Consider the following 12,443-nt stretch of genomic DNA (forward strand, 5'->3'; position numbering starts at 1 on the left):
TCACATCATTTCTAATTGCCTCACTTTCTATTTCAGTGATTCACTGACAGGGCCCTCCACTGCAGCTGGTTTATTTTCTGAACATCTGCATTCACGCCTTCTCCTTCCAGCCAGAACACCAGAAGCATTTGCCTTCTACCCCACCAGACTTGCTATTCAACAATCAACCTATGTGGTTTCCCCCAACTCCAAAAGAGAACAAGCAGATATATCTCCCTCTCGGCATTCTGATGGGATGGCTTCCTTCTCGACTCCCTGGCTATCTCTTCTTTCCGCACCAGTTCTCCCCTTCTCATACAAACACAGGAGATGTAACGCCTGCCCTTTCTTTCCTTCCTATCATCTAAGGAACCACCCACTCCTTCTGGAAGCAGCAGCCATTCCATTGTACATTGTACAATATCATATCCTTCACATTGAGGGAAAGAGGCATTGGTTGCAGAACACCTCCACTCAGTCCACAAGCTGACTGAGATTCAGATCATAGAACATAAAACAGTGCAGCAAAATACAGGTTCTTCAGCCCACAATGTTTGCTGACATGTTAACCTACTCCAAAATCAGTCCAGGGCTTCCCTCCTACAACATCATCAGTCACTTTAATTCCACAGTTCATTCCCACTCTGATCTCTGAAATTATCCTGACAAAGCTCAGTGCTGCTCCGGGATAATTACCTAATCACTCATTCAGTTTCTCTACGTCTCCATCCAATGAAAGGCAGCCTCTGTTCTCTTCACCTGTCCCAATTCCCTGCAACTTGAGCAATGCTCAGGACCCACAGCCAGCACCAGAACCACCAGTGCCCATCTGGTTTCCCTGGATCTCCACCTTTGTGCACACACAGACAGCCTTCGTTCTCTCCATACCTCTCTTTTCTCTGTAACTTAAAACCTGGACTTTTACAACTTCTCCCAGCTTTAATGAAAAACCATTGCCTTGAAACTTGCTGTATGCACAGATCCTGCCTGATCTGCCGAGTACAACCAATATTTTCTGGTTTTATTTCTGATTTTCAGCATTGCAGCTCTTTAGCCTTTCATTATTACGGACAGGAGAGGATCCATTGCCCAGTTATATAACAGAACCATTCCTGCACTAACTCCCAATCGCCGTTAATCAAAGCAGTGCTAACAAACTAAACTGGACATGTGGTCATCACGTAACCCCTAGGACATTTCCTTTCCCTTTACAACTCTGTGGCAGACATCAAAACCATCTTCCAGTTCAAATGGAGATCCAGGGTGAAGCATATTCAATGTGTCACAATGCACAAGTCTCTGGAAAATGGGACAGAAAGTGTCCCCGACACCATCCTGGCCACCTCTGTGTGTGACTATGCTGAACTACAAATTTTGAACTTCTTTTGAAGAAATAATGAGATAAAAATAATTGTGGTTGCAAAAAAAAGATATTTATCCTGAGGGTGGTGCATGTATGCGATGAGTGGCCAGGGAAGGCAGGTACAAAAAGAACTTTTAAAAAACATTTGTATGGGTACATGATAGAACAGATTTAGAGAGATATCAGATAAATGCAGGTAAATTGGAGTAGCTTAGATGGGCATCTTGAATCAGCATGGGTGAAGTGTGCGAAAGGGCCTGACTCCATATTGTGTGACTTAGCGCAGAACCACGTGTCACCATTGGCTGAGATTCTACCCAACGTTGGCGTTGCAAAGGATGGGCCTGGCCTTGCTGCTGAGCCATGCTGCATTTGCTGCCCTACCAGTCCCTCAATGAAAAGTTACTTCAGAGGAACAGCTATGATCACGTCCATTAAACATTGGTCAGCAGGCAACAGCCTGCCGGCCCTCTGGGAGAAGGACGCAATGCATGTTGTGGGATGACTCCCCAAGTAGAGTGTGAAGACCATTTGGTGGAGAACCTCATCACCAGAACTCACCAACAAACACCAAAATTTTGCTTGGCTGGCAGTGAGAGGGGCTCTCACAGGGAGAGTCTCACTCCCAACTGGCATTGTCCTTGAGATGGCTGTGATAAGGATGAGTTAATCCCCCAGCTCTTTGTGGACTGGGCATTTGCAAAGAAGGTCTGAAAAGAAATGCAGTAGTGATTGTCAAGGATCAGCCATTGTAGCTGTGCAGCAGAGGGCTATGGACCATTACCAGGGACACATACCGAGACAGATATCAAGTGCTGCTGGAAGATCATCTCAACTCAGTGAAAGATGCACTTTTGCTTGCCTGAAACTCAGTACAAAGAGGTGTCCGTAAGGGAATGCAAAGGACTACATGCTTGATGTTGTCAACACAAAGGGGATGGATTGCAGTCCAAGATTCTGCTGTCACTGGACAACTCCTTAACACCTGAAAGGAGTATTGTTCTAAGAAACTACAAGTGATATTGGTGCTTGGTACATAGAACTCATAGACTAGATGACACTATGAATGTAAAGAAAATCATGTACTGTTTTCTACTTCTGATACTTATCAATATGTTTATATTTTTGAAACTACTTTTATAATTTATGAATGTCTCATTTTTGAAATGAAAAAAATTCAGACAACGGAAAAGAACCACAATAAAACTGTTGCCTGTTCCTCCCACCTCAAAATGTAAGCTTATGGAAACAACTTCACGTCATTCTAAAGGTCAATGAAAGTCTTCTTGATTTATAAGCACTATAATGTTTCACACACACTCTTCATTTGATGTAAACTGTGGGCTACGGCATTCCTAAAATTCTTTGTATGATTTTAATCCACATCTTCAATATCCTGTTTCAAAATGACAGCAGCCACTGCTTCTCGAAATCTGAACAAAATTAACTTTTTTAAAAAATATAATATTATAAACATAACTCATTCCTGTTCCCTTCTACAAGTATCAAAGCTTGGGATCAAAACACCTCAATCATAGCACCAGTCATCTGAAGTTATAGGATGTATTGAGCAATTGAAGGCTCACTTTCATCTGCTGGTACTGCAAATCTGAAATAAAAACATTTGTTGGAAATACTCAGCAGCTCAGGTGGCGTCTGTAGAGGTATTGCCTCAGCTCCTGAGTATATCCAAGCATTTGCTATCCTAAACCTTTGTTTCTTCTAAACCAGGGGTTCTTTTTTATGCCATGGACCTCTCCCTAGGTTGGGAATCGCTGCTTTAAATGGAAAGCAGAATGCTACCGGCAGTATAACAGTTCTGCAACACTGCAGACAACTAGTCTTTGTATAACAGAGCTCCCAGGTGATTTTGTTGTTTGCTTTATTGTCCTTCTCACATTATTTTCACTATGTGTTTCAACAGTCCAGGAAAACTTTCGGAACTCGCCTTTTTTTGTGTTTCTACACTTGCAGATCAAGATCCAACTTGTACACACATTATCTCATCGCATTACCACTCCAGTTTTGAATTCAAACTCGGCTTCAAGATAATGGAATGCTGATTACAAGCTTTGTCAGCCCCCACCCCAGTAGGAAGGTACTGAATTACCGATAATTTAGCGCATTAATAACTCCCTCCCTTATATTTTACACAGTATGGAGCAAAACAAATGGCATACTCCCACCTTCCCTCCCCACCCTTTCATTCACAATAGTTTACTTTCTATGATTCGACATTAGAACCATTTTTTATTTTAAGGCATTGCTGGTTATTATAGGTCACTATCTAGTCCAACAGAAATAAATGAGGAGCAGCGTCCTTAGCCAGAGCAGAGCTCAATCTGTTGGGCAACATACTGAAGTCCACATCTTACCTTTTGCCACCTCTTCTTCCATAGCTAGCCTTGGATGGTAATGAAATGACGAGCTTCTGAACAAGTGACAGCAAAACCAGGCAGTGCCAGTCCGCACAAACTCCAGCTGCCCTAGGAATAGATCACACTGGAATTCTGAGCAGCTCCAGTCAGGACACTCATGGGAAGAGATTAGAAAATTATTTTTGTTGGAAGTTGTCAGTCCAGACTTGCCCAGCCCTGCCTCCTAGCTGATGACAGACCAGACATTCCTGCCTCTCCAATATGGTCACCACCGGAAAGGGAGGAGGAAAAATTTGAATATAAATAGAGGCACTCCAGTGAATAGTTTGTGAAGCGAGTACTGCTGCTTTCTACCAGTGTTAGAAGCTACGTACAAAACAAAGGAGAAAGTGATGCTAGCTCCCTACATAACTGTCATTCAATGAGTATGAAGCAAACTTACTGTTCTGATCCAAGAGACTGATCTCAGTTATTAAGGAGGGTCACACCCAAAATGCTTACGTATCCTTTTATGCTGATGGACTAGCTGTACATTTACACCATTTCCTTTGAATGTGCTGTTTATTTACAAAAAAAAGTTTATTGTCTGACCACATACAACTTTAATGAATTCTCACCTCCTCCTTCCCTGAACTTGTGCAATCCAGGAGAACCTAGGATTTGAAATTATTCTGCACTGAATGAAACACAGCCTTTGCTCCTCTTTGCAGATGCTATTTGACCACTGAGCATTTCCTTCATATACAGTATTTTGCTCTTATATCTCTGCAGGTGGGTCAGCTCAAGAATCCTGCCAAGATGAAAAGCCCTGTCCCTCGACGGACTATTGTCTAAACGATCAATGGTTTGCTGTGCTTCTTAATGTCCTTGATAGTCCGAAAGCTGTCATAGTTGAAATAAAATTTTAAGAAACAATGGAGATGAATAAAATGAAAAACTCTAAATCTGATGATCAATCTTACGATACTACTAAAGTTGCTGTTCAGTATGTTTACCTAGTGTGTTTTTTTTAAACAAAAGTAAAAAATAAAGATTTTACACCTTGTTTGTGTCCTTCTGCCTTGCAGGTGCAAAGTTTCCATGGTGATGGAAAGGGATGGCAGATTCTGCATCAGAGCAGGACCTGAGTACACGCTGTCTAGGGGAAAAAGTTGTCAGGGTGTCATGAAGATACTGAGGTCCTTTGGCATATGCAGGCCTCTCCATCCCATGTTCTACCAGTCTGTTGTTGCTAGTACAATCTTCTATGCTGTTGTGTGCTGGGGCAATGGCATCAACATGGGTGAATCCCATAAGCTCAATAAACTGATTAGAAAGGCTGGCTCTGTTAGAAGAGCCAAACTGGACACGCCAGAGGCTGCGGTAGAACAAAGGACCCTACAGAAAATCCTGGTAATTCTGGATAATATTTCTCAACCTCTACATGCCACCTTAGCTGAATAGAGGAGCACTTTTAGTAAAAGACCAAGACAACTGTACCACTCCAAAGAGCAGTATACAAGGTCACTCACACCATAAGAGCATAAGAAATAGGAGCAGGAGTAGGCCACCTGGCCCATCGAGCCTGCTCCGTCATTCAATAAGATCATGGCTGATCTGGCCATGGACTCATCTCCACCTACCTGCCTTTTTCCCCATAATCCTTAATTCCCCTACTATGCAAAAATCTATCCAACCTTGTCTTAAATATATTTACTGAGGTAGCCTCCACTGCTTCATTGGGCAGAGAATTTCACAGATTCACCACTCTTTGGGACAAACAGTTCCTCCTCAACCATGTCCTAAATTTACTCCCCCAAATCTTGAGGCTATGTCCCCTAGTTCTAGTCCCACCTGCCAGTGGAAACAACTTTCTAGCCGCAAATTTATCTATCCCTTTCATAATTTATATGTTTCTATAAGATCTCCTCTCATCCTTCTGAATTGCAGTGAGTACAGTCCCAGACAACTCAATCTCTCCTCATAGTCTAACCCCCTTATCTGTGGAATCAACCTGGTGAACCTCTACTGCATCACTTCCAAAGCCAGTATATCCTTCCTCAAGAAAGGAGACCAGAATGGCACACAGTACTCCAGCTGCGGCCTCACCAGTACCCTGTACAGTTGCAGCATAACCTCCCTGCTCTTAAATTCAATCCCTCTAGCAGTGAAGGCCAACATTCCATTTGCCTTCTTCTCCTGCAAACCAACCTTTTGTGATTCTTTCACAAGCACACCCAAGCCCCTCTGCACAGCAGCATGCTGCAATCTTTTAGCATTTAAATAATAACCTGATCTTCCATTTTTCCTTTCAAAGTGGATGATCTTGCATTTACCAACATTGTACTCCATCTACCAGACCCTTGTCCATTCAATTAACCTATCTAGATCTCTCTGCAGACTCTCTGTATCCTCCGTACAATTTGCTTTTCCACTCCATTTAGTGTTATCAGCAAACTTAGTTACACTACACTCAGTCCCCTCTTCCAGATCGTTAATGTATATCGTGAACAGTTGTGGGCCCAGCACCAACCCGCTGCACACCACTCACCACTGATTGCCAACCAGAGAAACATCCATGTATCCAACTCTCTGCTTTCTATTGGTATCCATGCTGGTACATCACCCCCAACTCTATGCATCTTTATCATAACTTATCTTTTATGTGGCACCTTATCGAATGCCTTCTGGAAATTTCCTGTATCTACTGCGCTTTGTTATATCCAACCAATAGGCTCTATAATGAGCCAACCTATAGCAAAGGAAGTGATGACCCCTCCTGTTAGACTGTTTAAGGTAACTTACTTTTTATTCTTTCTATTCTTCTGATATGTGTATATTTGTATATCTGTGCACTTGTAATGCCACTGCGGCATTGTAATTTCCTTTGGGATCAATAAAGTATCTATCTATGTACGTGGGGCAGGAACAAGCTGAAACAATGAGTCTACCAGGACAAAAGGTTTGCGCATCTTGGGTAGGAGGTAGAACAGGGGGTGAGGGGTGCGGAACTATGAGGATGGTGGCAGTGGATGGGAGATCCTCAGAGCGAATAAGGTCGGTGATGGTGTGGGAGACAATGGCCTGGTGCTCCTTAGTGGGATCCCGTTCAAGGGTAAGCAAGAGGAGGTGTCTGAGAGTTGTCGCTGGTCCTCAGCAAAGTGGAGGTCAGTCCACCAGAATACTACAGTATCACCTTTGTCTGCGAAGGGTCTCGACCCGAAACATCAACTGTTTACTCTTTTTCATAGATGCTGCCTGGCCTGCTGAGTTCCTCTAACATTTTGTGTGTGTTGCTTGGATTTCTAGCATCTGCAGATTTTCTCTTGCTTATCTTTGTATGTTTCTGCTTCACTATTGGACAGTGGTAGACTTCAGCCAGACGAGTTGCTAGGCCAGTAAATCTAAGATTTCTGCTTGGTGTGGAAGCTCTGGGGCAACTCCTAACACTGTCCCACACACCAGTGATGCAACACAGGACCATGCTTACTATTCCTGCATTCTGAGCTGTTCCACTAGCTCTGGACCAGAAACCTTTGGAATATACTGCAACAATTCTGCTGACATCAGGTTAAAAACCCTTTAAATAGGAAGCAAGTTGTGTGGGTTCACCCCACAATATATCGTGCAGACATTTACCTGGACAAATGAATGCACGATGGTAAAAGCTTAAGAATCAGATAGATTAGCAACTTTAGCAATATGTTCGATGAAGAGAGCCTGATGGAACACTTTGCACTCTATCCACATCTAGCATGTCAGTGCTACATGTGAGAAAATAGTTTAGTTCAGATGGGGGGATGGTCCCCAGCTCACATTAGGAGTAGAGTAAATGACACTCCGATTCTTTAAAAAGGTATTTATAACGTTGTTGTGACCTCCATGCATACAACACCAAGGCTAATAGAAGACAACTTTGATCTGGGACATGTTTTGTTTTTCCTTTAGAGCTGTTTAATTTTTGCACACCAGTTGTGCATCTCATGAAATGCTTAGGGACACATTAAAGGGAGCTGTGAACTGTGGTTCATTTTTCATTTCCTTTTCCATGAACCAAATCCCATTTTATTTGCTACTGATACAGGTCCCTGTGAACAGGACATCAATCTTTGCTTGCTGACTCCCTTCTTGGCTGAGAAGGTCTTTCTTTCCCACCCCAACACTAATTCATCTCAAGTCTTTCTGCCTTCCTCTTTATTCTGTTCAAAGGAAGGGTCCCGTTATTGTTGCCTTTGTTGTGTTCACTTCAGCTTACCAGCAGTGCAACAACAACAGCCATTGGCCTCATGAAGATGATTTAAATAAGATACCGGAGACTGCCGCTTTGCATCCCAGGAAGTCCTGATGGCCACTTTCATATCATTATCTTTGAGTTGACTTTTTTCCTGCCCTCTTCCATCAACAACAATTAGTGATAAGTGAAGAAAGGTTAATAATACAGAAAGACTTCAGCTACCCACTGTTGGATTGTCAGTGTTTGAGTTGGTGGTAGGGAGGCTTAGATACTGCATCTTCATCTTTACTCTCTACACTCCCTCTCTGACCGCTTGCATTTCCTCCAGCTAGAAGAGCTAATACCTGGGTTGCAGAACAACAGTGATACAAAACAGATGAAGGCCATCCAGCCCTTCAAGCCTGCTCTCACATTCTACATTGCCATAGCTCACCAATCAAAGTCAGTGGCTTGTTCCAGCATTCTTTCTACATCTCTTGATTTCTCTAGCCCCAACAGCTGCATTTTACCATCTTCAATATATTTAATGATCTGACTTCAACTGATATCCGCAGTGGAGAATTCCACAGGTTTAGGATGTTTTTTTCCTCATCTCAGTCCAAAATTGTTTATACCTCATCCTTCGAACGTAACCCTTGGTCCTAGAGGGCAACCACCTTCCTGCACATATCTGATCAGCCGTGTTGGAATTTGTGGGTTTCTATGGGATGTCCTCTCATTCTTCCAGAATATCTGAGCTACTCTCTCTTCATACATCAGCCCTACCATCATGAATTAGCTTTGCTGTTTTCCCTCCATTGCAAGAACCTCTTTCCTGAGATAAGAACACCACAACTGCCCAAAGTACACAAAGCTGCGGTCTCACTAAAGCCATGTATAAGAGCAATACATCCCCATTTCTATGAACCCTCTTGCTATGAAGCCCAGCATGCCTTTAGCCTGCTCGGTAACCTACTGCACCTGCACGGTTAGGACAGCACATTGGTATAGTCTGTAGAGATATTTCTTCGTAGCTCCAATATCCACAATGTAATCCTGACTTGTGTGCCTGTGTGGAGTGTGCACGTTAGTCTGGTGACCACATTGGGTCTCTACATGAGGCTCCAATTTCCTCTGATGTCCCAAACCTGCACGGACTGCGAGGTTTACTGGCTGCTGTAACTTGCCCCTTGTGTGTATGGGTGGCTGAATCTGGGAGAAATTATGGGGATTTGGGAAAATTAATTTGGAGTGGTGTAAATTGGATGCTGGATCGTTAGCAGAGACTTGGTTTCTATGCTGAATTGACTTATCTTCAGTGACTGGCATGCAGAGACACCTTGGCCTTGTTGCATCTCCCACTTTCCCTGACATGTCAGCATTCAGATAAAAATCTGCCTTCACGTTCTCATCACCCAAGTGGACCCTCACATACTTAAACACATTACTCTGACACCTGCCAAGTGTCTGTCTTTTGTCCCCGCCTGGAATCTGTCCAAATCAACCCAGAGCTTCACTGCATCCTCAAGAGTCACCTCAACCTCACCACCCAACCCCCAAATTTGTCACCCACAAATTTGGAGAGAAATGTATTTAACTCCTTCATCCAAATAATTAATCTATATTGAGTATAGCTGGGGGCAGCACTGATCCCTGTCATATCTTACTAGACACGGTGCGTGCTCTCAGAAATAGAAGCTTTTGTTTTTATTCTTTGTTTCCTTGTTACCACTTCTCCAGCCATACAAGTTCTAACCCTCCCCCCCACCCCCCGATAAATCTTGTGTAGTTTTACTGAAAACTGTTTGGAAGCTGAAATACAAAATGTATATGGGTTCTACCTTATCTATTCTCTTAGTTACCCCCCCCCCCCCACCAAAAAAATTCCAGTGTATTTCTCTGTACAGTAATTGCTCTGTACTGGGAAGCTAGATGTGGTTACATCACCTGGTGATTGTGAAGAAGTGTGCAAAATGCCCAGAGACACATGTTCACTGGACAATGCCTTTTCAGGATGTATGCTTATGTGCATTGCTCGGGTCTAACAGCCTCAATCTCTTCGATCTTTCCCACCTTTGACTGTAAGTAAGTTCGGCTCTGCTGAAATTGGTCCACATCTGGAAACATGCAGTAGGGTGGGGATTGTTGTTACCCAGTTGACCATGGATTTCATGCATAATTTGAGATCTTAATCTCCCAACGCCTCCTCAGAGAGCCAAGGCCTGGGCCAAGCACTGATCACTAAATTCGAGTCAGTCGCTGGCCCACATCAGGGCATTGGGTATGGAAGGTGATGGCGTGGATGTCCAAGACTCTGGTGAGTGCAGGAGACTGAGAGGTGGACTTATAGAGATGTGGGAAAGCATGAGGGGTATAGACAGAAAGAACACAGAGTCTTTTCCTCAGGGTTGGAGGATCAATAACAAGAGGACACAGACTTAAGGTGAAAAAAAGAAAGATTCAGTAGGAACTTGAGGGACAACTATTGTAAAATAAAGCACAGAGGGTAGAATGAGCTGCCAGAGGAAATGGTTGGGATAGGTAAGATCATAACATTTTTAAATAGCCAGTTGGACATGTAATATTATAGAAGATTATAGAAAGAACAGGCAAATGAGGCTTAATCACAGCCAGTGGCATGACTTACTGGGCAACAGAAGCACGGTGCAGTTAAAACAGAAAGCAACGAATACTGGACTGAAAGTGTTATATTTGAATGCACGCTGCATAAGGAATAAAATGGACGATCATGAAATTCAGCTACAGATTGGCAAATATGATGTTGTGGCCATCTCTGAAACTTGGCTAAAGGATGGCTGCCATTGGGAGCTGAACGTCCAAGGATATACAGTGTATCGGAAAGATAGGTTAGTAGGCAGAGCGGGTGGTGTGGCCTGTGTATAAAAAACAATATTTAATCATTGGAAAGAAATGACATATGATTAGAAGGTGTAGAGTCTCTATGGGTTGAGTTAAGAAACGGCAAGGGTAAAAGGACCCTAATGGCAGTTGTATACCGGCCGCCAAACAGCAGTTAGGATGTAGTTTACAAATTACAGCAGGAAATGGAAAAGGTGTGTCAGAAAGACAATGTCATGATGATCACTGGGGATTTTAACATGAAAGTGGATTGGGAAAACCAGGTCAATACTGAACCTCAAGAGGGAGAATTTGTAGAATGTCTAAGGGTTGGCTTTTAGAAGCACTTGTTGAGCCCACTCGAGGATTGGCTGTGCTGATTTGGGTGTTGTGCAATGATCCGGAGGTGAAGAGAGCTTAAGGTTAAAGAATCCTTAGGGAACAGTGATCACAATATGATCGAGTTCACATTGAAATTTGAGAAGGAGAAAATAAAATCTAATGGGTCGGTATTTCCGTGGAATAAAGGAAATTATAATGGGATGAGAGGGGAACTGGCTGAAGTTGACTGGAAAGGGACATTTGCAGGAAGGACAGCAGAGCAGCAATAGCTGGAGTTTCTGTGAAAAATGAGGGAAGTGCAAGACAGATATATTCCAAATAAGAAAACATTTTCAAAGGGAAGAAGGATACTACCGTGGCTAACAGGTGAAGTCAGAGCCAAAGAAAAAGCAAAAGAGAGGGCATTCAAGGAAGCCAAAGCTAGTGAGAAGACAAAGTATTGGGAAGCTTTTAAAAACTTGCAGAAGGAAATTTAAAAGGTCATTAGGAAGGATAAGATGAATTATGAAAGGAAGCTGGCGACTAATATCAAAGAAGATATGAAAAGCTTTTTAAGTATATAAAGGGTAAAAGAGAATTGAAGGTAGATATAGGACCAATAGAAAATGACGCTGGAGATATTGTAATGAGAGATGCAGAGATGGCAGAGGAACTGAATGTGTATTTTGCATCAGTTTTCATAGTGGAAGATGTCTGCAGTATACAAGAGTGTTCGGGAAGTGAAGTATGTGCAGTGAAAATTACGACTGAGAAGGTGCTCACGAAGCTTAATGGTCTGAGGGTGGATAAATCTTCTGGACCTGATGGAATGCACTCTCGGGTTCTGAAGGAAGCAGCTGGAGAGATTGCAGAGGCATTAAAAATGATCTTTCAAGAATCAACAGATTCTGGTATTGTACCAGATGACTGGAAAATTGCAAATATTACTCCACTATTTAAGAAGGGTGGGAGGCAGCAGAAAGGAAACTATAGACCTGTTAGCCTGACATCAGTGGTTGGGAAGTTGTTGGAATCGATTGTTAGGGATGAGATTACAGAATACCTGGAGGCACTTGACAAGATTGGCCAAAGCCAGCATGGTTCACTGAAAGGAAAATCCTGCCTGACAAACCTACTGCAATTCTTTGAGGAAATTACAAGCAGGGTAGACAAAGGAAATGCAGTACATATGGTGTACTTGGATTTTCAGAAGGCCATTGACAAGGTGCCACAAGGTGCTTAGCAAGATAGGACCCCATGGAATTACAGGGAAGTTACTAGCGTGGGTGGAGCAATGGCTGGTTGGCAGAAAACAGAAAGTGGGAATAATGGGATCCTATTCTGGCTGGCT

The 12,443-nt window shown here is 42.9% G+C and overlaps 1 protein-coding gene across 4 annotated transcripts in view; it reads right to left on the minus strand.

Annotated features, from left to right (window-relative positions):
* Positions 1-12,443, minus strand: part of tnfaip8l1 (tumor necrosis factor, alpha-induced protein 8-like 1) — a 57,321-nt gene that overhangs the window by 20,844 nt on the left and 24,034 nt on the right. The window contains exon 1 of one of the 4 annotated variants that reach the window (XM_073069509.1): positions 3,718-3,874. The exons of the other annotated variants lie outside the window; for them this stretch is intronic. Within the exon in view, the coding sequence (XP_072925610.1) occupies positions 3,718-3,739 (22 nt within the window). The 5' untranslated portion in view covers positions 3,740-3,874. Of the gene's footprint in view, positions 1-3,717; positions 3,875-12,443 lie in introns of those variants that run through there. 4 annotated transcript variants of the gene reach the window in all.

This window comes from Hemitrygon akajei, chromosome 16 (assembly GCF_048418815.1).
Source record: "Hemitrygon akajei chromosome 16, sHemAka1.3, whole genome shotgun sequence".
Lineage (NCBI taxonomy): Eukaryota > Metazoa > Chordata > Chondrichthyes > Myliobatiformes > Dasyatidae > Hemitrygon > Hemitrygon akajei.